This window comes from Cetorhinus maximus, chromosome 5, assembly GCF_964194155.1.
Source record: "Cetorhinus maximus chromosome 5, sCetMax3.hap1.1, whole genome shotgun sequence".
Classification (NCBI taxonomy): Eukaryota; Metazoa; Chordata; class Chondrichthyes; order Lamniformes; family Cetorhinidae; genus Cetorhinus; species Cetorhinus maximus.
The window spans coordinates 2156562-2181808 of record NC_135883.1 but is presented as its reverse complement, the minus strand read 5'-3'; the positions used below and the strand labels follow the sequence as shown (position 1 = coordinate 2181808).

General features: G+C 42.0%; 2 protein-coding genes across 2 annotated transcripts in view; one reads left to right on the top strand and one right to left on the bottom strand.

Annotated features, from left to right (window-relative positions):
* c5h8orf74 (chromosome 5 C8orf74 homolog) overlaps positions 1-12775 on the top strand; it is a 33036-nt gene extending 20261 nt beyond the window's left edge. Inside the window, exons 3-4 of the mRNA XM_078541422.1 lie at positions 1818-2221; positions 12511-12775. Coding sequence (XP_078397548.1) covers positions 1818-2221; positions 12511-12708 — 602 coding nt within the window. The 3' untranslated portion in view covers positions 12709-12775. The remainder of the gene's footprint in view (positions 1-1817; positions 2222-12510) is intronic.
* Positions 12712-24982, bottom strand: LOC144680457 (transcription factor Sox-7-like). The gene is made up of 2 exons (XM_078541421.1): positions 24634-24982; positions 12712-17159 (listed from the first exon to the last, which is right to left on the bottom strand). The coding sequence occupies exons 1-2, from the start codon at positions 24860-24862 to the stop codon at positions 16294-16296; spliced, it is 1095 nt and encodes a 364-aa protein (XP_078397547.1). The 5' UTR covers positions 24863-24982; the 3' UTR covers positions 12712-16293.
* Positions 24983-25247: the final 265 nt, after the last annotated feature.

Sequence of the window (25247 nt, the reverse complement as noted above, 5' to 3'; positions counted from 1 at the left end):
GTCCCTGTCCAGCCAAGAGCAGGTATCCCAAATCCTGGCATGGGGCAAGCAACACAGCTGTCTGGACTCACGCTCTCAGCTGCAGAGAACATTGTCTATCCCTTTGACTATACAATCCCATACTACCACAACATTCCTATTTACTCCCCTCACTTGAATGGTCAGTTCACTCATTCACCTTGCAGTCCCCGCTCTCATCCATATAAGCTGCAAGAACATCAAACCTGTTGGACAATTACCAGGGCTGCGGCTCCTCCTCTCCTACCTTCTTGATCCCCATACCTCCCACCACTTTATGGGATTTCTCCCTGAACTCCCTCTGCTTTATGGGCTTTCTCCCTGAACTCCCGCTGCTTTATGGGCTCCCTCCGAGCTCCCGCTGCTTTATGGGCTCCCTCTCGCTCTCTCTGTCTGAACTTTTGCTGCTTTATGGGCTCTCTGAACTCTCGCTGCTTTATGGGATCTCTCTGAACATCATTTGCTTTATGGGCTCTTTCTGAACTCTTGCTGCTTTATAGGCTCTCCCCCTAAACTCTCGCTGTTTTTTTCACTCTCTCTCTTTCCCTGAGGATGTCTTCTGGGGGAAGTAAAGTGAATGTATTAGGATTAGGCTAATTTGCACACTATTTTGAACTAAGTCCTCCTTCCATCACAATTGTTCACCCACTTGCCTTTCTCAAGCTCATTGTTTCTTATAAAATGTGGAGTGAGCAGCTTCTGGAACATGGGCTCGAGGAACCCTTAAGCATTCTGAGTTACATGGATATTTTTCGACTGTTTCTCAAACACCATGGCCTGAATCTTATGTTTGTTGGGCACCAGCAATCGGCAGGCCAGAAGTGGACGTGAATTGCGCTTCCACCCGCGATTGGCCCCTGAACACAATTTCACGCTGGCTGGCCAATTAACGGCCAGTCAGCATGAAATGTGCACTGAGAGAGCCTCAGCGCTGCTGGGGAGAGGCGGCGGGAAGAGGAGGGCACCGACATAAGTGAGGGTGCGGGTGGGTGCTTCTAGCGAGCTCCCTGAAGGCAGGTAGCTGCTGTGGAGCTGCCTCAGGGAGCTGCAGACCTGGACGGATTAAACGGCAAGAAAAAAATGCACCAACCTGTATCTATGCAGCACATTCAAGCACCTGACAGCAGAACTCGAAAAACATCAGTTCCCAGACATCTTTTTTTATTATATTTCACCCCGGACATTTCATCCCGCCCTGGATCAAGGTTTCAGTGAAAATGTAAAGGCACCCTGGCCGATTGGCACGTCTGCCAACCATGGAAGTGGATGGGCCACATAAAATCAATTTCAATTGCTTCCTTAATGGGCTTAATTGTCTGCTCAATTGTCGTTGGGCGCGCTTCCGACTGCCGCCTGCCGAGTGAAATACTGTGCGAGTGTGCAATAATGTCAGGACACGCACCCAACGTCTTATCGCGCAATTTCACGTGCTGTTGGGTCAGGCGCGCGCCCACACAGCCAGCGTAAAATTCTGGTCCATGTCTTTGAGCACATTCAAGTCTACTTGAAGATACTTCTTACACCGTTTGTTTTACAAAGCCGTGGTTTCCAAAAAATTACACATCACTCAGGTTCTGCACAACACAGTTGGTCCACTGTGTTACGTGAACTCCATGGGCTCAGAAACGTACTTAGCTGCTTTCCCACTCTGCTGACTTCGGTTTCCATCCTATACCCCCTTTACCATTCTTTATTTCTATTCCTTCTAAAACTGTTATCCATGACCAAAATTACCATTAAGTTGGTAAGTAAATTGAGAAAACAAATAATAAATTATTTCATTTTGTTTTCATTCTCAGGGAAAACTATGCAAGAGGCTCTTCAAAAGTTGAGAGATAAATGTAAACAGTACCAACATAAACTGAATCCTAATTTCCTTGAACATCTAGTCAACCACTTACTTGGAACTTTCTTTAAACATTATCGTCTCTACCAATTTGTACTGTGTGAACCCAGAGAGATTGACCAAACCATATATCACCTTGAGGTCCACATACCCGAAGAAGTACCACCTCTGAAGGATGGTATAGATGAGAAGCTTTGGAACTACCAGAAGTACATGACTGAACTCAGTGAGGCAGAAGCTCAGTTACGGGCCGATATGTTAGCTTTCCGTGAGACCATGCAGCTGAAAAGTGAGCAAGAACTGGAGAAATTTTATGAAGATCTCAAATTTCAAGAGAAAGAAGTGGTTGATAGAGCAGTAAGTGAGCCTTTCCTTTCTTTTAATTAGCCACAACTACCTGCTTTTGAATGTGTCAATCTGTAGTGCACAAATCTTTCCCTGAGACGATTTTCTGGAGGAAGTAAATTGGAGGAACTAGGGTTAGGCTAATTTATTATGGCAGGCAACTAATTGCAATATTAACGTAAGCTTCCAACAGGAACAGGCAAGAACCCCATAAAAATTGGTTTCATGATGACCTTGTCTCCTATTTTTCAATTGATGTAAAGTGTGTTGGCAAATGGGGTTAAATTGGAATCAGAACTGTTAAAGCAACCTCAGTTCACTTAGACCCTCATTGTTGCTTTTTAGCATTGGTCAAAGCAAAACTGGTTTGTGCTGACATTAATTGCAGTGTAAATGTAGTCTTAATGTACTTTCGGCAGGAAGATAGTACACATTCATTGTCTATTCAGTCAAGAGTCAAAAGAGTTTTTAAAGTTGGTTTTTTAAAGTTGAATTCTTTTCATATCATAGGGGGTGTTAAATTAGATAGCTCCCAAAAACTGGTGTGGGGAATCACAATATGCGATGGACCCTTGCCTGTTCATTGCATTGCCGGAAGCATGCTAAATTTGTGATGGCTGCTGTTTTAAATGATTGCTGCATGCAGCCAGCTACACCCGCACTGTCCATTGGCTGCACACATCAGCCAGGAGTACCATATTGTGGATGGTTAGTGCCACTTAAAGCCAATGTGCAGCTCTTAAAGGGAAGGTGCATTGTACCTACAAGAAGTGGTGAAAGTCATTTCAATAGTGAACCTTGTGCTGTGATACTTTGAGGAATGGCTGAACATATGAGAGAATGCGCACCAAGAATTCTTGACAAAGCACCGGAAGTCTTGGTGCAAGACCTGACAAGATGGTGAGACACCGTGTATGCAGGAGACAGGAGGCCCTCTCGCCATATGTTTAGGAGGCAATGGGAAGAGCTAGCTGCAGAGACCAGTATCAGGAATATAGCTCCAAGAATATGGATGCAGTGCCAGAAGTTTAACAATCTTGACAAGTTGTTGAAGAGAATTAGTTCAGTCTTCAATCACATATCCTGTTCCTTCAAGTCTTCACCTGAACCATACTGGGACCAGTGTTCTGGCAAGTCATATAACTAGGGTGGTAGAGAGGGCTTTAAACTAAATAGTGGGGAGAAGGAATCATCTGAGAGGAGATGAAGTAAATCAAATGGAAACAACGAGGCAATAGTGCAGGGTAGCAATTTGGGTAATGATAACCAGAGTGTGGCAGGGAGGGACAGAGAGTACAAACTTAAGAGTGCACCAACAGATAAGACCAGAGAGTGCAAAAATGGTAAAAGGACAGAGTTAAAGGCTCTGTATCTGAATGCGTGCAGATTCATAATAAAATGGATGCATTATTAGCATAGATGGAAATAAATATGTATGACCTGATAGGCATCACAGAGACATGGTTGCAAGGTGACCAAAGCTAGGACTTGAATATTGACATTTCGAAAAGATAGGATGTTAGGAAAAGGCGGTGGGATAGCTGAGTTAATTAAGGACGTCACTCATACAGTAGTGAAAGATGACCTTAGATCAAAAGAGCAAGATGTGGAATCAGTTTGGGTAGAGATAAGAAACAGTAAAGATAAGAGGCCGCTTGTGGGAGTAGTTTACTAGCCCTACAACAGCAGTTACATGGTAGGACAAAGTATACCGGAAGAAATAATGGGGCATGTAAAAAAGGTGCAGCAATAAACATGGGTGACTTTAATCTACATATAGATTGGGTGAATCAGATTGGCAGAGGTAGCCTGGAATATGAGTTCATGGAGTGTATTCAGGACAATTTCATAGAGCAGTAAGTTCTAGAGACAACCAGGGAGCAGGCTATTCTGGACCTGGTAATGAGCAGTGAGACTGGATTTATCAATAGCCTCATAGTAAAGGAGCCCCTAGGCAACAGCGATCATAACATGACAGAATTTCATGTTTAGTTTAATGGGGAAAGTGTGGATTTAAGACTAGTTTCTTAAACCTGAATAAAGGTAATTATAAGCATATAAAAGCAGATCTAGCTAAAGTGAACTGGGAAACTAGGTTAAAAGGTAGGACAGTAGAGATGCAATGGCAGACTTTTAAGGAGATATTTAATAACTCTCAGCAAAGATTTATCCCAGTGAGAAAGAAAGACTCTTTGAGAAGGATGCTTCGTCCATGCTGAATAAGGAAGTTAAGGATAGCATCAAATTGAAAGAAACACTGTCCGAATCTGCATAGATTAGTGGTAGATCAGAGATTGATTAAATTTTAAGAACCAGCAAGAAGTGACTGGAAAAAAAATAATAAAGAGGGAGAAAGAAGTGTATGAGAGAAAACTAGCTAGTAATATAAAAACTGATAGTAAGAGTTTCTACAAGGATTTAAATAGGAAAAGAGTAACTAAAGCTAATCTTTGTCCTCTAGAGAGTAAGTCTGGGAAATTGATGGTGGAAAACAAGGAAATGGTAGAGGCATTGAACAGGTATTTCATGCCTGTCTTCACTGTAGAAGACTTAGAAAACTTCCCAAAGCTACTTGAAAATCAAGATGTGAATGGCAGGGAAGAACTCAAAACAATCAACACCACAAAGGAAAAGCTGATGGGAAAACTATTAGACCTAAATGCTGACAAGTCCAGGACTTGCGTTCTAGGGTCTTAAAAGAAGTGTCTGCAGAGATTGTAGATGCATTGGTATTAATCTTCCAAAATTCTTTACATTCCGTAAGGGTCCCAGCAGATTGGAAAATAGCTAATGGAACTCCTGTATTCAAGAAAGGAGGGAGACAGAAAACAGGAAACTACAGCCAGTAAGCCTAACATCTGTCATAGGGAAAGAACTAGAATCCACTAATGAGTTTACAGCAGGAGACTTAGAAAATCATAATTTGGTCAGGCAGAGTCAACATGGCTTTGTGAATGGGAAACCATGTTTAACTAATTTAGTTTTTGAGGAAATGACAAGCAGGATGGATAAAGGGGAACCCCCCGTTGTGGTGTATTTGGATTTCCAGAAGCCATTTGATAAGGTGTCACATCAAAGACTCTACACAAGATAAGATTACATGGGCCTGAATTTTTCCCACGTTAGGTGGGCTCAGCGGGAGCGGGCAGAGGCGGGAGGGAAGACGACCGCCGCCCGCGATCGGCTCCGTACCACCATTTCACACGAGGGGGCCAATTAAGGCCCGCTCTGCGTGGATCGCGAGCGGTAGCGCTGAGCGCTACCTGTGCGGGCGGGGGGAGGAGGGAGAGCGGGCCTGGCGCGCAGTTCTGCTGCCTCAGGGAGCTTGAAGCACTTTTTGAAAAAAATTAATCAATACAAGAAAAGTTCAATGAAACATGTCCCCACATGTGACTGTGTCACACGAGATGGGACATTTCACAAGGAAGTTTTTATTTAGTTTGTAATAGCTGTAGGAAACCCCATCCCGCTCATGGGTGAGGTTTCCTAAAAAATGGAAAGGCCGCTTGGCCTTTTCACCCGCCCGCCAGGCAGCATAAACTTCAACTTAATTACCCTGTTAATGGCCTTAATAGGCCTTTCAATTATCAGCGGGTGTACAGTTGACTCCAGTGCCCACCTGCCCAATGAAATACCACGACAGTGCGCGGCGATGTTGGGATGCACGCCCGACGCCATTGTTCATCATTTTACATTCCTGCGTTTCGGGCACGCGCCTGCATGCCGAAGGTAAAATTCTGGCCATGATGTAGAGGGCAACATTTTAGCATGAATAACTGGTTAGCTAACAGGAAGCAGAGAGTAGGGAAAATGGGTTTTTTTCAGGTTGGCAAGCTGTAACTAGCGGAGTGCCACTGGGATCAGTGCTGAGGTCTCAACTATTTACAATCTATATCAATGACCTGAATGAAGGAACCAAATGTGTGTCAGCTAAATTTGCCGATAACACCATGATAGGGAGGAATGTAAGTTGTCAAGAGGAAGTAGAGAGTCTGCAAAGGGATGTGGATGGTTAAATAAGTGGGCAAAAATTTGGCAGATGGAGTATAACGTGGGAAAATGTGAACTTGTCACCTTCTGCAGTGAGAATAGAAAAACAGTGGGCTGAATCTTCCGGTCGGTGTGCGAGGGCGGGCCCGACAAGCCGGCATGTAAAATGACGTGTGATGACGTCGGGCGTGCGTCCCGACATCATCGTGGGTCTTTTCGATATTTCGTTCGGCGGTCACGCACTGGAGGTAGCTACGCGTCCACCAAACTGTCAACGGCTTATTAAGGCCATTAAAAAAGTAATTAACCTTGTTAAGAACGCTGCCTGTCCAACCTAAAGGTTGGGGGGCCAGGCGAAGACCTTAAGCGGCCATCGCATTTTTCAGGAAACCTCATCCACGGGCGGGATGAGGTTTCCTGAAGCTGTTATAAAATAAATAAATAAATAAATTTTACTAACTTCACAAACATGTCCAGCTCGTGACACTGTCAAATGAGGGGACATGTTTAAATAAATTTTTACTTTATTTATTCAAAAGCTTTCTAATCCATTCAATCTCCCTGAGGCTGCACCGTGCCTCAGGGAGATTGCTGCGCTCTTTCGTGCGTATGCGTGAAAGAGCGCAGGCCCCAATTCTCCCTCCCCCACCCCCTGCCCACACAGGTGGCTGAGCGCTACCAGCCGCGCGTTACACTGGGCGGGCCTTAATTGGCCCGCCCGCATAAAATGGCGGTGCACAGCCAATCACTGGTGACAATCGGCTCAGCGCCTGCCCCCGCCTGCTCTCGCCCAGCCTGCCCGCCAAAGGAAAAATTCTCCCCAGTACACTATTTAAATGGAGAGAGATTGCAGAGCTTGATGGTACAGAGGGATCTTGGTATCCTGGTACGTGAATCACATAAAGTTAGTGTGCAGGTACAGCAAGTGATTAGGAAGGCATTGAATGTTGGCATTTATTTCAAGGGGAATATAATATAAAAGTAGGGAAGTTTTACTCTAGTTGTACAGGGCTTTGGTGAGACCACATCTGGAGTACCATGTACAGCTTTGGTCTCCTTTATTTGAGAGAAGGATATAGGGCTGCATCTTCCGGTTGGTGAGCAGGGGGCGGGACCTGCTTGTCGACATGTAAAATGACGCGGGGCGGTGTCAGGCGGGCGCCCCGATATCACCCCGCGTCATTTACATTTTCAGGTCGGTGCGTGCGGAGCTGAGTCACCTGCGCGCCCACCGACCTGTCAATGGCCACTTAAGGCCATTAATAAAGTAATTGAGGTAATCAGTGGACCTGCCCATCCAACCTTAAGGTTGCCAGGCAGGCGAAGAACCCAGGCGGGCTTCTGAAAAAACATGAAACCTCATCCACGGGCGGGATGAGTTTTCATGAGGGATTTTAAATGTTTACAAAATGTTGAAATAAAAGAAATTGACATGTCCCAGCTCATATCAACATGTCACATGAGGGGACATGTCAGGAATTTTCTTTTTCACACTTCTAAAAATTTTTGAAACTCCCAGAGATCTCCCTGAGGTGGCACTTTACCTCAGGGAGATCTGTGTGCTCTTTCACGTGCATGAGCGAAAGAGCGCACTCCTGGCTCAGGGAATCCCCCCCATCTCCCCCACCTGCACAGGAGGCGCACAGCACTTCCGAGAGGATGTCACGCTGGGTGGGCCTTAATTGGCCCGCCCACGTAAAATGGCGGCATGTCCACGTAAAATGGTGGTGCGCCCACGTAAAATGGCGGCATGCCCACGTAACATGGTGGTGCGCCCACGTAAAATGGTGGTGCACCCTCGCCTGGGGGCGCCGATTGAGAACCCACCCACCTGCACCCGTGCCCGCTCCGCACATCCCCCCCCTGACAGGGAGAAAATGTTGCCCATAGGCTGGAATGTTCCGGCCCTGCCAAGGCAGGACCCGCCACAGGGGATGCAGTGGGCCAGCCAAAAGCTCATTGACGTTCGGTGGGACTGGAAGACCCCAGTGGTGGGCAGTGCCAGAAAACCCTGGCCATAATTGCATTAGAAGCAGCACAGAAAAGGTTCACTCGATTCATTCCTGGGATGAGGGGCTTATTTTATGAAGAAAAGTTGGTCCTATACCCATACGAGTTTCGAAGATTGAGAGGTGACCTCATTGAAACATGTAAGATCCTGAGGAGATTTGATAGAGTAGATAACGGGAGGATGTTTCCACATGGCGATGGTGTAGTGGTATTGTCGCTAGATTAGTAATCTAGATCTTATGCTCTGCGGCCTCAGGTTCAAATCCCGCCATGGCAGATGGTGAAATTTTAATTCAATAAAAATCTGGAATTAAATTTGTTATAAATTTGTTATAAAAACCCATCTGTCACCTGGCCATGTGACTCCAGACCCACAGCAATGTGGTTGACTCTTAAATGCCCTCTGAAATGGCCGAGCAACCTGGTACAAAGTCACAAAAAAGGAATGAAACCATAATGAAAATGGCGAATTCAGCCCTGTATCGCCGTTCCTTCACTATCACTGGGACAAAATCCTGGAACTCCCTTCCCGACTACACCACATGGACTGCAGCTGCTCAAAAGGCTGCTCACCACCACCTTCTCAAGGGCAACTAGGGATGGGCATTAAATGCTGGCCCAGCCAGCGAAACCCACATCCCGTGAACGAATGAAAAAAAACGTGGGGACACAGTTTAAGAATAAGAGGTCTACTGTTTAAGACGGAGATGAGGAGAAAATGTTTCATAGGTGGAATTCTCTTCCTAAGAAAGCAGTGGAGGCTGGGTCACTCAAGTCAGAGTTGGCAGATTTTTGATAGACAAGTGAGTCAAGGGTTATGGAGTACAGACAGCAAAATGGAGTTGAGACCACAATCAGATCAGTCCTGATCTTATTGAATGGCAGAATAAACTCGAAGGTCTGAATGGCGTACTCCTGCTCCTAAGTCCTATGTTCCTATTCCTACCAACTGCACTACTAACCTCATCCACTGCTTAATTTGCTCCACTTCCATCATCCAGTTGGCAACAATCACCATCAGTCAGTACTCAATCCTTCAATTTGTCACTTATTTAGCACTGGTTCAAGCCTCGCTCACATATCTCACAGCTCACACACAAGCACATCACCTAAACTTTTTGCAGGACACTCACTGACCTACTTCTCTCTTACTTTCATGAGAATTAGGTGAATAACAGATTGTAACAGGAGAGAGCTGGAGAAAGGCAAGGGAGGCCTGCATGTTTTAACCCCATGAGACAGTGCTGGCCTTCATGGAAAGGGACATCGCTGAAGTGATGGTAATTGATGTTGCTGAAGGGATTGATGATGAGGGTATCAGCATATCTAATCCTCATCCTTTCTTTCCACTTCTCCCTCATCCCATCTCCTCCTCATCACACAGTGTCTTCTGACCTACAGACTATGTAAGCATGCACTTCTTACTTTCTCCTCTCCTCTCACCACAACCCAATTGTTGTCCCCTTTTCATTTCAAATACCCAAGAACTAGAACCTTCCCAGTCAGAGGAGGAAGAAGAAGGAGGCAGTGAAGATGAAAATACACCATCACTCAGCCTAATACTTGCAGCCACCAGCTAAGAGACTGATGCTGTATATACTTTAGATGCTGGGATAGATGGGGAATTTGCACATGGTGAGGCACTAGGCACAAGTGCACAGGAGCCACAGCAAGGGAAAACAATCACACAGGTACCAGCCCATCAGAGAGCAAAGTCATCTGCTGGAGAGGAATCAGATGAGAACATCTATGAGCCAGGCTACAGAAGAAGGCAGGCGGGTATATACAACCAAATTATTGGTGTACTGGGAAGCCTGCCAGAAAGGCTGCGTGTAATGTCCAGGGGCATGGGCAAGTCCAGCTCCAACTTGGCACTGGGCTTTATGCAGAGCTTGAAGCCCAACATTTTCAACATGGCATGGGTGGCTGCCTCCATCAGCACACCATGGTGCTACGTCAAATATCACAGCTCCCATCAAAGGTCTCAGTGCTGCTGTGCGAGCTGAGACTGCTGCATTGTGCTTTGGATGTCACAAAGAGGCTTCCAGGACATTGCAGCTGGATTGCTTAGGTACCACCCTGGGAAGGTGGCAGTGATTCCATGAAACACAAACCTGCTGAACTTTCAGAATGGCAGCATTCCTTCTTCCACCCCTGCCACCCCACCCTTGCTGTTGCCTGGTAACCAGCCAGCTGACATGGTGCAGTCTGAAACCAGGCCCAGGGCAGCTCAAGGTTTTGAGCATGGTGCTGCTCAGCAGATATATAATATTCAACTTAGTGGCCTGAATTTTTTGCTTGTCGGGCGCGTGTGATCGGTGGACCCAGGAACGGACAGGAAACGGCCCCCCGACCACCATCGACCCCCAACCGTGATTTCGAAGCTGCAGACCTCCACAGAATAAACAAAACAACAAAAGTGCTGCAAAATATGTCCATGCAGCATGATCTGAAAGCATACCACATAAAAACAAGCTCCCAGATATCTCTTTTTATTTAGTTTCCCCACAGAGACTCCATCCGGCCCGGGATCGAGGTTTGAGCAAAAATGTAAAGGCCGCCCGGCCGATTGGCCCGTCCGCCAACCGGAAAAGTGGACAGGCCACGAAAAATCGCTTTCAGTTGCCTCCTTAATAGACTTAGTTGCCTGCTTAATTGTCGGCGGGTGTGCTTCTGACTGCTGCATGCGTCCACCGAGCGAGATATCGCGCGAGTGCACGATGACATTGCGACGCTCACCCGATGTCACCTCATGCTATTTCGCGGCCGGACAGGTTGGGTGTGTCCCCACCCGTGGGACATAAAACTCTGGCCAGTGAGTGGATCAAGTATTCATAGGATAACATCACAAAACATACCATTCAATTTTGATTCTGAAAAGTCTGTTTTTTATATTGCATTTGGCAACTTTAACAGTAGAGGGCAGGACTGTCCTGCCTGCAGACCTCCCCGCAGACAATCCCAGTGACAAGCACTTCAGGAAGCTCAGTTGAGATTTTGCTTGATTGTGCTCCCCTCTTCATTCCTTTCTCTTCGAGTGGATTTTCATCCTTCTTCAGTTGATCTAATAAAGAACTATTCTCCTTTCAAAACAAATGACTTAATATTAAAGTTAATGTTGCAAAGCACTGCAGCCAAATTGAGGAACACTGTTCTGTGTATGATAAAACTCATTTTTGCTGTCATTCTGAATGTGTAATAGTAATGTTAATGAAAATGTATACCAATAATGAATTACCCTGTTAGCCATGTATTATTATTTGTGTTCTAGTTATTTATTAGAGAATTCTTATTCACTTGTTAAGCTGATAGAGTCAGAACTGCAACAGAGTGAGAAGTTTGGTGCACCGGAGACCTGCAATCCTTCTCATGCAAGAGGTTCCAGGGCCCAGATGTTTAAGTAAAAAAAGGTGGGTGCCTACACCAGTAGGATGCACCTTGGGCACTCAGTAGAGTGGCAGGTAGGGGTGGGAAATTTAGAACCACATTGTTGTGCGAGAGCCCAGCCTACAGGCCCACCTTAAAAGCCCAAGAATGTTCGCTAATCTGTCCCTTCATTCAATGTGCTTAGAATGCTTTATGCCTACAAATTCTAGGGTCTCCCTGGACATGGCTGTGGTCTGGAAACCTCTCTGGACTCCACTTCAGCAACTACATTAACCTAGATGCTAGGATTATGTCTGGCATCTCGGTTAGTTGACGAAAGGAGATAGACTTAGTGTAAAACTCAGCACGAGATGTCATTTTGCCACGTTTCCTGTCTCCTTCTTTACATCAGGTCTTCAATGGAGCAGACAGATCCTGTACCTAGCCCCACAATCAGTAAGAATTTCTGGCAAATTTTCTTCAGAGTGGAGACCCGTGATCCCAAGCTCATTTGGAACCATTCCCTGGAACTAGTGCTGTGTTACATGTTGCCCATTCCTTTTGCTTTATTTCACAAGTATGCACTACATGAGGTAGAAGATCTACAGATCCTTAAATAGACCTGTTTGTGTTCTGAAGTAAATTTTACAAGATTCATGGTTTAGCTAGTACAACCATTAACAGTATGAAGCTATTTGGTCATCCATCAGAGACACTCAACTAAGTGAATAATTGTTGGACAGTTTGACTGAAGAAAATGTTTCTGTGCCCAGAATTTAGGTAACAAGAAATGTAGAATTTCGTGAGTTAAGCTCATTGAAGCTCCAGCAGATTAACTGCAAAGAGTAACTCTCTTTCAGTGAGTTAGGTTAGTGTTTACTTACTGACTTTGAAACTACTTATTATTGCACTGCAATAAATTGTTTAATTTTCAGAATCTGGAAAAAATTGTCAAGGATGCTCACACTATACAGATGACGATAGCTTCTGAAATTCTGCAAAAAGAGATTGAAACTACATTTCAAGTCCTAGATGTAAAATTCCAGAAGATAACTATGCCCTTTCCAGTTTCCAAATCGTTTCACTCTTCAACAAAGGGAATTAAAATTGTAACAATGAGAACAAAGAAATAGGAACATTTCAAGAACAAAATTTATTAATTGTAACATTTTTAACAAGAAAATAAAGTAGTCTTTATATACATTGTGAGAAAGTCTGATTATTCCATTGAGTGAAAGTCAATAATCAAAGCTATCTTCATTTGCATACTTATTGAAAATTTCCTGTTAATTGGCTTGCATTATGTTTATATATCTAAAATTGTGTGGTCACATTATGTATAACATAGCTGCTATACTTTTTCACCATTTTTTCCTGTGAACCAAATTACAAGCTTCTAAAATAAGCATTTGACGTAAGCTATGAACTTACGGTATCTTTAAAACCAAACCAGAAACAAATTTCTATCTCATAATTATACTACAGTCTGTGATTTGTCTTGAAATTACTCTGATTTATTTCTGCTTGTTGCACTGTTTAATCCAATTGTCCTGATTCTTCACCCAAGTTTCTCAGCACAATGGGCCTTACTTTAACTCTGACAAGTGGGCAGGATATGAATGAGTTAATATCTTGCTCTGTACATTTTTTTGAACTTCATGGTATTTTTGTATCTTATTGAATTGCTTACACTTATAAGTAATTTGGAATAACTAAAACCTTGTGATTATATTATACTAAGGAGCTAATCTTGAACCTCAATTTTATGATACATGATGAGAAGAAGTAATTTTATAACCCATACAAATTTATTAATAAGAGATTATCTGTATTACAATGTGCATTATCTTGAGAATTTCATCAGTATTTGTTACTTCACCTTTTATGGGCCTTATGAATCATAAATATGCAGTTCTGCTAATACTTAAGCTTCAGTTTGGTAGCAAAAAAAAATCCTTTCTTAATCTTCTGGTGGAGTCACTGGTCCCAGATGATGTTAATCAGTGAGTTTTTTCCCCAGATTGACATCACCAAGTGTTCGTTCCTCAGTCTGATGACTGTAGTAAAATAACTGCAAACATCCTGATGGAGAGGCAATGCCGAGTAGAAGCTGTGTTATCAGGCAGGAAACAGAGCTCTGTCCACATCCGTCAGCTTCAAAATCAAATTCCCAAACTCAGGAAAACAGACAGCGACCATGGTTAGTCGATTGCATTCCTTTTTATTCTAAAATCAGTTAAACAGATTTCAGTACAATCTGGTTCTGTGAACAAACTTTAAATTGCAATCGAGCTTCTACTTCACAAATCTATATTGACTAACCAAGAGATCATTTTCTGAATTTATATTTATTATTAGTAGCCCCGTCGGCAATAATAATCCAGTTGTGGAACTGCCAAAAATGTCAATTTTAACTAATGCAATTCATCAAACATTTTTAACAAATTAGTTGAATTGTTAAACTGGAACAGGGAAAGTACTATACATATTTAGGAATATACATCGTAAAGTAGGACATCTCAAACAAGATGTGGATAAATTTCAGCACTAATATACATTCTACAGATCTAATTTTTCATTTTGAAATTTCTTGTGGACACTATGTATATTTCCACAAAGTAGAAAACAATTCTTGTGATTTAAGAACAAAATTACTGATGACCAATTGACATATCAATGCCAGGTTTTGCTACCAATGTGAATGAATTTCAAACACTTTCTGATAACTGAAGAAAGTTCACTAGGTAAATGAATAATTGAGCACTATTAATTGTTCAAGAAATAAGAAAGAAACTTGCATTCATATAACGCTTTTCATGACCACCAGACGTCTCCGTGTACATCATAGCCAATGAAGTACTCTTGAAGTGTGGTCACTGTTGTAATCTAGTACAATAGGATCTAAATGCTGTGACGATTTCAGTCTAGCAGTCTCCTAAAAGCATTTCATTTTAATTATATATTTCTGAGAACTCAAAACATTCTCAATAAGCCCACTATAACTTTGACGAACAAAACCATTAATAAAGTGCATAAGGCTACATTTAGTTTCCAAATAGTAATTTGCCACCTGCCTTGCCACAGCATATATACAGTAACCAGAGGCAAATAAATTCCATTAAAGCTTTTCAAACTTTGTTCAACAATGATCTTTTATTATCTAAACAATACAAAGTTTGTATTCCCCAGTATAGTGAAAAGTCAAAGTATACAAAATCTTTCTCAGGCAATTACAACCTCTAGTGCATGACCTCCAGACTTACTGTTAGATGTTAGAAATAGAATATTACATTTATGTGAAATTATGCTTTTTTTTTCAATTTAGATATGCACCTTGCTTATCTAAAATCAGCAACAATTTTTAAAAGAAACAAATTTTGTCTTTAATTTTCAATTTAATAATTGTGACATTTTGTAATTTAATTTTTAAGGCCGCCAAGCTTGCTTTCAACAAACAAGGAAAGAACTTAAAACTTTTATGAAAAACTAATTTTAAATATTTGTGAATCAGCATTTCATTTAGTGACAAGCAAGTTAGAACACTTAAGGAAGGTGAAATTCCTTTTTTAATCAAAGCCATCTTCATCTGCGTATTAATGATACTAATAACTAATGACATCGTGGGACTGCATAACTTTGAAATGTGCAACCCTTGAGCCTGATTTATAGAGAAACATAGGGCAGAATTCTCCCTTCGGTGAGTGGGGGTGGGGCCCGCTCACCGGGCTGTGCGCCCGCCGAACTGTCAAAGGCCTATTAAGGCCAGTTAACGAGAAATTAAAACAATCAACTGAGCTGCCCGTCCAACTTTAAGGTTGACGGGCAGGCGAAGAGCCCAGGCGGCCTTCAGAAAAAACATGAAACCTCATCCCGCCCATGGATGAGGTTTCATGAGGGTTTTAAAATAAAAAAAATTGATATGTCCCAGGGAGATCTCTGTGCTCTTCCGTGTGCATGGGTGACAGAGCGCTCTCCCTGCTCAGGGAATCCCTCCCCGCCCACACAGGGAGCGCACAGCGCTTCTGGGCGGACATCACGCTGAGCGGGCCTTAATTGGCCCGCCCACGTAAAATGGCAGCGCGCCCCCGACTGGGGGTGCCGATCGGGAACCCACCCACCCCCGCATAACCCCCCCCTCCCCAATGGGGGGGGGGAACCTGCTGCCCATGGGCATACTTTTTTTTTCAATTGGTCAAACTCCAGGGCCAGGGTTTTATGGCCCTGCCGCAGAGTGTCCCCCCCCAGCGGTTCCAGCGAGCCAGTTAAACCTCCATTCAGTTTGCCGTGACTGTAATATCCTGCCGGGCAGGACGGGCCATAAAATCCTGGCCCAGTTTGCTTTGGCTGCAATAAAACAATCACAGGTGAGAAGGCTAATATTTATGAATTTATTCAGAGATAAATTCATTATCCATTATATTTATTCAGAGCGTAAAGGCTTACAAACCAACAATTTTTAAAAAGTCACTGGATATTAAATACGCCTTAAACTATTTACAAACAGAAAAGCTACAGAAAATGAAGAGCTACGGAAAGAGGTGGACAGAGTCAAGTAGGTTTTTCGATTTTTGAAAGTGTCTTAAGAATTTATTTACATAAATATTTTGGCGGTCCTTCATTACTACTATATTTGGCTATCCTGAGGATATTTCAATGTCCAGCAATCTTTGTAAATAATACTGTTGTTACTCAGAAAAGTTCAGGTCTATTTGTTTGGTCTAGGAGCCACTGTAGCTATTGTAATATGCTGCAGTAGCATCTGCTAACACAGATATAAGGCTCCTCTCTGAACTTGTGCCTCCGGGTAAACTGACGTCAGGTAGATGTGAATTAATTACCATCCCTGCTTGATTTAGATGACTAGAGGTGTTCAAATACTGATCAAACTCATTGCGGTCCACTTCTCCTAACAGTTCAGCCTGGCTGATGTGTTCCAGGTTATCTAGATGATGGTGGTCATGAGGGGGAGAAAGGTGGACGGATGTGCCTGAGTTGATGGACTGGAAGGCTGGATGTTGGAGTCGGTTATAATAAGGAGGTGGTGGAGGATGGCTGGCTGCAGGGTGCATTCTGGTAGATCTATTCTGGGGGATTGAAATCTGACTGAGATGTCCACATGGAATGGGGCTTTGACTGTAATCTGGCCGATACATTATTCCATTCATCTGAGAAGGTGAATCTTCTGTACACTGAGGTGGAAAGAAACTGTGATCAGAATCAATCACATCTAAAGGGGACATCTCAGGAGTGGGTAGTCCATAGTTGTCGAAGCTGTTGTTTGTTGGCTGTGTTTCCCTGAATCTGCTGATTGCAGGAAGTCTTGAGGCTGGTGGATAGCCTTTATCCTCTTCCTCCTCCAGAGGTCTACTGCACATTCTTCCAGTGTGGACAGGAGGCTGATCATGGGGGAAGTTGTTGAGCAGGAAGCTGGGGTCTACACGTTTGCAGAGACGTTTGATCTGTTTTTTCCTCCGTGGCCTGTATTTGTAATTAGGATGATCCTGCATATGCTGGACTCGCAATCTTTCAGCTTCTTCCACAAAAGGCCTCTTCTGTGAAGGACTGAGTGCTTTCCATGATTTGCCTAAAATATATCCCATGATTTCAATCAGAAGTTGCAAAAACATATTTATCTACAACTCATAGTTAAACATCATTCCTTTATGGCTTCACTTGTTCCATTATGAATATTTTTATAGACTAAAATATTTATTGTTTTTAAAAATGTTTGAAATGTACCCAAGGTATTTTTTCCCCTCAGTGCTATGACATTTAAAAAAAAAATAAACCTCGATAATAGTCAACTTAATTGTATTAAATAAAATGAAATTAAAATCGGATTAACAAATTACCATGCTGGCATAGATGTTTCACTGCACTGTGAGTCAGTGTTTCTGGCCACATAATCCCTTCATAAATAAAGGCTAATCTAACCTGATTGTGACATGAGAGAGCAGAACTAAGCGAATGCCAGGTACTTTTCCAGAGGTCACTTGCATGCACTGTGCTGTCGGCTAGCTTGAGTTTAGAACCCGCCTGCCTGCATTGTCAATTGGGCTTAGAATAGAAAAATTAATTTAATACGTGGCATAGCATAATTTTGACATTAACAAAATTTGATTCAAATAGTTGCTTTATTTTGTCTCAACAGAGGTAAGAGTTATTAACAATGACTGTGGCTTCATTGCTACAATATTTTGATTTTGCATATTATGTTTTTGAAAGTTATTTTTCATTTCTGTAGTTTCAAAATGCTTAATGAGTACTTCAGTAAACATTGTTAACAACTTTTCAATTCTGTTGACATTTCAAGAAGGTTTAAACATTCCGTGATCCAGGATGCATCTTCACAGTTCCAATCATTGCTGCGATTTGAATTCTTACTGGCACCTATTTAATTCTAAACTTAATATCTTATTCATTTACTGAAACTCTAAAAATGTCTGTCAATTTTATTTTTTTCTTCTATTTAAGCAGACAGAACCCACGATATTACTACCATAGAATTCCAAACCTCAAAGTGAATGAAAATACAACAATAAATGATGTTCTACTGCCTGATCTTCAAAAACGGTGACAGTTTCTCTGCTGCCTAAATGAGGGGCATTGTGTATGTAATCAAAGTAAAATACTGCGGATGCCGGAAATCTAAAATAAAAACAGAAAATGCTGGAAAAGCTCAGCAGGTCTGGCAGCATCTGTGGAGAGAGAAACAGAGTTAACGTTTCAAGTCCGTATGACTTCTTCAGAAGAATCTGAGGAAGAGTTATATGGATTCGAAACATTAACTCTGTTTCTCTCTCCACAGATGCTGCCAGCCTTGTTGGGCATTGTGTGTGTGCTGTGTCTACCAACAGAGTCTGCTTTGCTCTCCCAGCAGACACCAATAGGGAACTCTCCAAATGACCTGGCATGTAGGCGCACTGACAAATGTAATGTTGAGCCAAACAAGACCTTCTAAGACTTGATTCTTGATCTGTGCTGAGCAAGTTGACCTCAGCTGGTGGGCATGACAAGCCTCAGCACTTATGGGATAGGAAGAAGAAAAATCATGTGCTCTCCTTGTCTGGCTGTCCAGTGACCCAGCTGGATAGTCCGGCCTGTGTAGCTATCAGACGACCACTGTTTTGGGCTCAGCTGTAAAGCATGCAATGGACAAATAACCTGCTGCAACTCACTGCCTAGGATGAATGGCCAAATGGGAAGATACTGGAAGGCGCATGGTACCTAAAGGCCTACTTTTCTAGAGGGATTTTCTGTTTTGATTATAACTGGGGTGACGTCCCACAGCACTGAGATGGGCCTCCACACCTGTCAATAAAAATGTCAACTGTCATTTAAAGTATCAATAGCTGAAACTGCAAACACTTGAAACCTCTGCGCCTTGTGTAAATAAACATTGTGAAATTGACAGCAGAGATTAGAGAGCTAGAGCTATCAATCAAACAATGTTAATATATAAGGAGGCTGGGCTGAGAGCCCATAAACTTATTAGTCTGTTGAAACAACTGAGCCTCGTGGGATGCATGAGGGGCCATAGGGGATGGGTGGGGGGCACACCTTGGCATGGGGGCATGAGGGGCCGTAGGGTGTGGGTGGGAGTGCATACATTGGCATGTGGGTCATGAGGGGGCATGCCTTGCTATGGGGGCATGAGGGACCATAGAGGTTAAGGGCATTGCTTGGCATGGGGGGGCATGAGGAGCCATTGGGGGTGGGTCGGGGGCATGAGGTGGCATGGATGGGGCATGGGGAGTGTGTGAGGGGTGAGGGCTAGAGGGATTTTCTGTTTTGATTATAACTGGGGTGACGTCCCACAGCACTGAGATGGGCCTCCACACCTGTCAACCCTTGTGGCAGCCTGTTGACTTTGTTCTGGGTTGGCTGGTCTGACTGCAGCCCGCACCCGTACCCCACAATGTAAATCCTGTTGTTGCGGGCACTTTGTCCGAGCCGAGAAGACCAAGCTGGGAATCTCCCCAACTCCCCGCTACCTGCTTCGAGGATGAAAGTCCAGCCCAACGTCTTCAGCCACCTACCTACCTTATCCTTTAGTTCACTTATTTCTATACTTGCGCCTACAGAAACTGCCTTGGGATGTATTCTACATTAAAGGTGCTTTTTAAATACAGGTAGCAACCCTGAATGGACAGGTAGCTTACCTATGCTTTGTGCTGGAAAACGGCATAATTTTAGCCAGTTAAACTGCACCAATGCTCTTACACATCCTTGGACCTTAAACAGTGTTCATGCAAATATGTTCTGAAACTCTATGGACTTTGTTAAATGGGCTGCATCTAAATTGGGAGAAAATGTCTACTCCATACAGGGCAAACAAAATAGCTGCCAAAAATAAATCTTCAATAGAAGTTGAAAATTTGTCTGTACTAGCTTAACTAATATTTATTGTTAAGACTTGGTCAGTGGCAGCCTGACTCCTGTTGACACTCCTGACCTGAATTGACTCTAGCTGACAGTTTGAACAATCCAAGTGAATGAGCTTACAGATAGCAAAACCTCCCAAAATGTTTCCACCCTGACTTAATGGCTTTTTTTTGTTGTAGGGTTGGAATTTCCGGGTCCCGACCTCACATTGTGTCAGCACCTGATGCCTGACCTGATCTTTGACCAGGAGGCCAATTAGAGGCCAAGGCGCATGCTCGGCATCCAATTATAGACGCTGAGTGGGCTCCCGAGGCTCGAGGGCCAATTGGGGACCTGTCAGCAATGACACATTGGCAGCCCCACCATCCACCACTCTCTGAAGCAAACTTTAAACATTTTAACATTAAAATGCTGCCAGGCTGTTATTGTGGAGGGGCAACCCCACTGGATGGTCAGTGGCCAAGTTGTGGCCTGATAGCCTAGCGGGTGCAGGGGGATTCCCTAGCAAAATGGAGCACTGCCCTGACTGAGATCCCACATAAACAGCTTCAATTTATACGTGACAGAAGCAGGTGGATTGCTGAAATTCTTCATCTGTTTTGCTGAATTTAGTCCTTATTTTAACTGATTTTATACTGGGATAAGTGCCATGCTCCCCAATGCCTGGCTCTCACACAACTGACAATTCCAGAATAAGCTTACACAAAAGCAGAAAATGCTGGGAATAGTGAATCAGTCACTATTGGTGGAGAGAATAAATGAATTAAAGTTTTAAGATGAATTGGTAAGGGGTCCACCCCCAAAAGCATTAACTCATCTCATCAAATATTAACTCATTTGCCTTCTGAATTCTGCTGATTGTTTCCAGCATTTTCTTCTGTCTTCGTTTTAGATTTCCAACATCTGCAGTTTTTTAAACTTTTGTTTTCAGAGTAAGCTCGCCGGAGATTTCTAAGCTGCCATTGGATAGTTTCAACTTCCCTGATGACTGTGGTCAATAAAGCTCTGTTAACTTATTCCAGTTAAATGGGACAAAGTAGAGGTTCCAGCTAAATACTGAGAAAGCCCAGTCACTCCACTCTGCACACAGCAGCAGAGCAAAGCTTAAATCAAATACAGCCACCTGAGTCACAGAGTGTATTTTATATATGATGACATTTAGGGCTACACTTTCTACTAATGGACTTTAGTGCATGTGCAATGAGATAGCAAGACAAGACATTATATTACCTAAAACCCATGCTGTTTCCATTGGTAATTGAGCTCCTGGCCCCCATTACAGTACTGATAAGGGGATTCAAATTATGTGCTTAATACATATAAGATTCACATTTCTCCTGGAATTAGCATGAGTCTTCTAATTTTTATATCCAAATCAGCTGGGCTATATAGTTAGCAAATCACCTTTTGAAGGTCTGAGCTGATATCTTGGATAGGGGATATAAATGAGAGAAATTGGTTGATTACTGGTAAATCATTTTACCACATTCCAAAATCTCCTTTTATGAATATACCAGAAAAAGCACTGTTTCCTCTGCTGGCCTTTCAAACTAGTACAGGTATCTCATCTATCTTTTTGACTCATTTTGTGGAATTATGCAGTATCATTTTGAAGCTCAAAGCTACCCTAAGGTCTGTTAAATTGCTCACGGTGTTCTATGGTTTTCTTTTGTTTTTATGGGAGCACTGAAAAATAATTGAATTCATCTACTGAGGGATTGTAAACATTCACAAAAAAGAAGCAAATGTAGTGATAATCCCTTCCCCATATGTCAATACAGAATCATTTCTTTTAACTCCTTCTACCTTTTCTGAAGCAACCTGATCTCTCTTCCTGTCTTTTCTTTCTTTGCAGTTTATGTATTCTGGGATTTAGCCATGCTAAACTCCCGCTAATTATAGTGATATTAACTACAAAGACAATGGAGGACAATAGTCCAATATCTGGACATTTCCTTCCCAGTTTTATCCCCAAATATTCTCTTTCCTGTTTTTTTTCTTTTTTGCTGTAGCAATTATATTTTTCCAAAACAATATACATTTATCAATTTGCATATTTCTGTCTCCCTTTTTCGAATTCTAAAAAGCTGTTTCTAGAATTTAATGTATTTCTGGCTATATTAAAAGAACATCCATTTAGGGGTGATGATATGGATTTTTAAATTTAATTGCCCACTTAAATCAAAACAGGAGACTGTAATGTGACCCAAAATATCTACAGTGCTGATTGCCACTTTGTGCTTTGAATGAAGGAATTGTTGGTAGAAAGTAATCCATTCAAGAATAAGCCTGGTGTAATTTTGAAATTGAGCACTAACATTAAAATATTGTATCTTCCATATGAATGAATGAAAAATTGCTCATTCTAACAATGTTTTGCTGCTGTTTTCTCCCTTATAGACCTGATTAAAATCATTTGCAGAACACCAGCCCGAGGTGCAGTCATTGATTTGTACTGATTTTAGTCACAGCAATCAGTGAAGGGACACACCACAATCAGGCTCACTATCTGTGAGCTAGCTTTCCTACACCTGATCATTAAATTACTCCTGCAAAATTATGCTTTAGTATGGACTTTGCTAAGGACAAGACTTCTGTCCACTATGATGCACTTGGCGATTGAATAGCCTACATGATAGTCACACTGTAGTGTCATTCATGACGAATGACTACTTGGGTGAAATACCAAACAGCGGTGAGACTATCCTCATAGAAATCATCGAAATCTATGACACAGGAGGCTAATGGGCCAGCGTGTCTATGCCAACAGAAAAAGAGCTGTCCAGCCTAATCCCATCTCTTGGTCTGTAGCCTTGTAGATTATAGCTCTTCAAGTGAACATCCAAATGCTTTTTAAATGCAATGAGGGTTACTGCCTCTGCCACCCTTTTAGTTAGAGTTCCAGCTCCCCACCATTCTCTGGGTGGGAAAATAAATCAACTGGCTTTTAACCCTTCTACCAATTACTTTAATCTAGGCACCCTGGTGATTGACCTCACTGCTAAGGAAAATAGGTCCTTCTTATCCACTCTATCTAGGCTCCTCATAATTTTCTACATCTCAATCAAATCTCCCTCAGCCTCCTTTGTTCCAAAGAAAACAACGCCAGTCTTTCCAATCTTTCTTCATTGCTAAAATTTCCCAGTCCTGGCAACATCCTTATAAGTTTCCTGTAACATCTAAAAAGAATGGGAACCTTCAAGAAAAGAGCAGAAAGAAATTAATCACCCATGCAAAATACGTATTTTCACCTGGAAATTAGACTGGTGAATTCATTACCATGAAAATACTTCATCTGGAGTAATTACTTTCTAATTGGCTCATATTACTAGGCTTCTTCAAAAAGAGGGGTTATCATTCTCGTTGTTGGATTTTTAAGATTAAACCACATTAGCCATCCATACTGTCCAATCCTGCTTCTGTTAGAAATTTTCCCTGCCTCCTGGAGAAAGACCATATCATACTATTTCATGTGTTCATTTTTTTTTACATTTTCTTGGTTATCTATTTCTTTGATATGAGATCATTTTGATAGATTCTGTCTGAAAGCATCAGACAATAAAGTTGGTACAAGCCAATACCATGTAAACCTCAAATTAAAGTTAATCACTGGATACTCTGTAAATACCATACCAGCTATAGATGTTTGAAAATAGTATCTAAAGATTTTTTTTTAGTTTGGGTGAATTAGCTTGAGATGATTGAAATGCTGCCAGCTAATCAACTGGATCACTTCAACATCAGTGTGACTGCAGTACCTGGGACTGGATGTGATTTCCAACAAGTTGAATATGGCTCTCAATCAAATAAAGCAGGACAATTCATTAGTGTTCACTGATTGCATATGTTTACTACATATTAAAACTACTGCTCGAGTGCCTTCATGTTTCGAAACAGGTTTACGGAAAGAAACAAATGTACTTTCTTGAAAAAGCCAAATGTAAAAACATCTACATAAAAAGCCCTATTTAATTCTACCAAGCAAATTAAACTCTGACAAGGTTTTCTGGTCAATTGTTCTGTCCTGAAGCCAGCAAAAATTTAGCAGAGTGTTGATGCATTTTAACATATTCCATTTCTGAAATAATTTCACATTTTGGTTGTAAAGAAATGTAATTACATATGTTATCTTTCTTTCATGTATAACATAACGCCGAAATGAAGAATCACAGAATCACGGAATGGTCCTTACAAGTAGTTAAATGTCAACATATCCAATTTTTTTAAAAAAACAAAATTAATTAGAGCTCTATAACTTTTTATCTTTGTTTTTTTAAAAAAAACCTTATGGTAGGAAATGAAATATTAATTATCAAAGGGAAATCTTTCAGCTTATTGCCTAGTCAGATGTAGACACTTCATAATCATTTGTGCCTGCTTTAATATAATAAATACTAATTGGTGGCACTTTCTATTTAGAAACAAAAAGACTAGTAAAGATTTATCCTGTGACAAAACTGGTATTTAATTCACCTTTAAATGTTTCCGATAGTTTTCTTGTATTTATGCTAAACAAACTTATAACTCAAAATTGAAAAACACATTCTGTAAATGTTAAAATTTAAGAATCCCTCTCTCTCTCTTGCTCTCTCTCTCTATATATAAAGTCTGATAGACACTTTTTAATCAGAATTAAAATTTATATTTAAAAAAAAGCATTTACGTATACTCACCCAGCATTTTGCTGAGCTCTGCATTGTGTAGATCAGGGTTTTGGATTGCTAGTTGTTTCCTCTCGTCCTTAGCCCAGACCATGAATGCATTCATGGGTCTCCGGATCCGTGGCTCAGCTTTGTTCCTGCCTGAAGATTCGTGAGCTGTGAGCCCAGCCCTGGGCTTTCCTTCTCCAGCAGGAGAGTCCAGACCCTCTGTCCATGAGTATGGGCTCATTATTGTAGCCATCACTGTGGGTCGGATCACTTTAATCAACAAAAAAAATAATCCGTACAACTTTTGGAAATGTATGTAACAGTGAGTAGGATTAAATCACGGTGCTGTTGATGCTTAAAGCTGGTGAGATCAACTCCCAGATCAGGAAGAGAGTCCCTGATTCATTTATTCCCTCAGTGTCAGTTGATGGCAATTTTAACCAATGATCATGAGGCTGTTTTTAATAGAAGCTCCTCCCTTAACAGGTTCTGCAATCAAACAACTCAGACTTTTGTAGCAACAAACGTAAAACTACAGAGCAATAAAAAAGTTTTCCTTTAGAGTCTTTAAACTTTCAATCAGGTTATTTTCCAACTATCAGTGTTAAACTGAAGTGGATTCAGTAAAATTCAGCTTC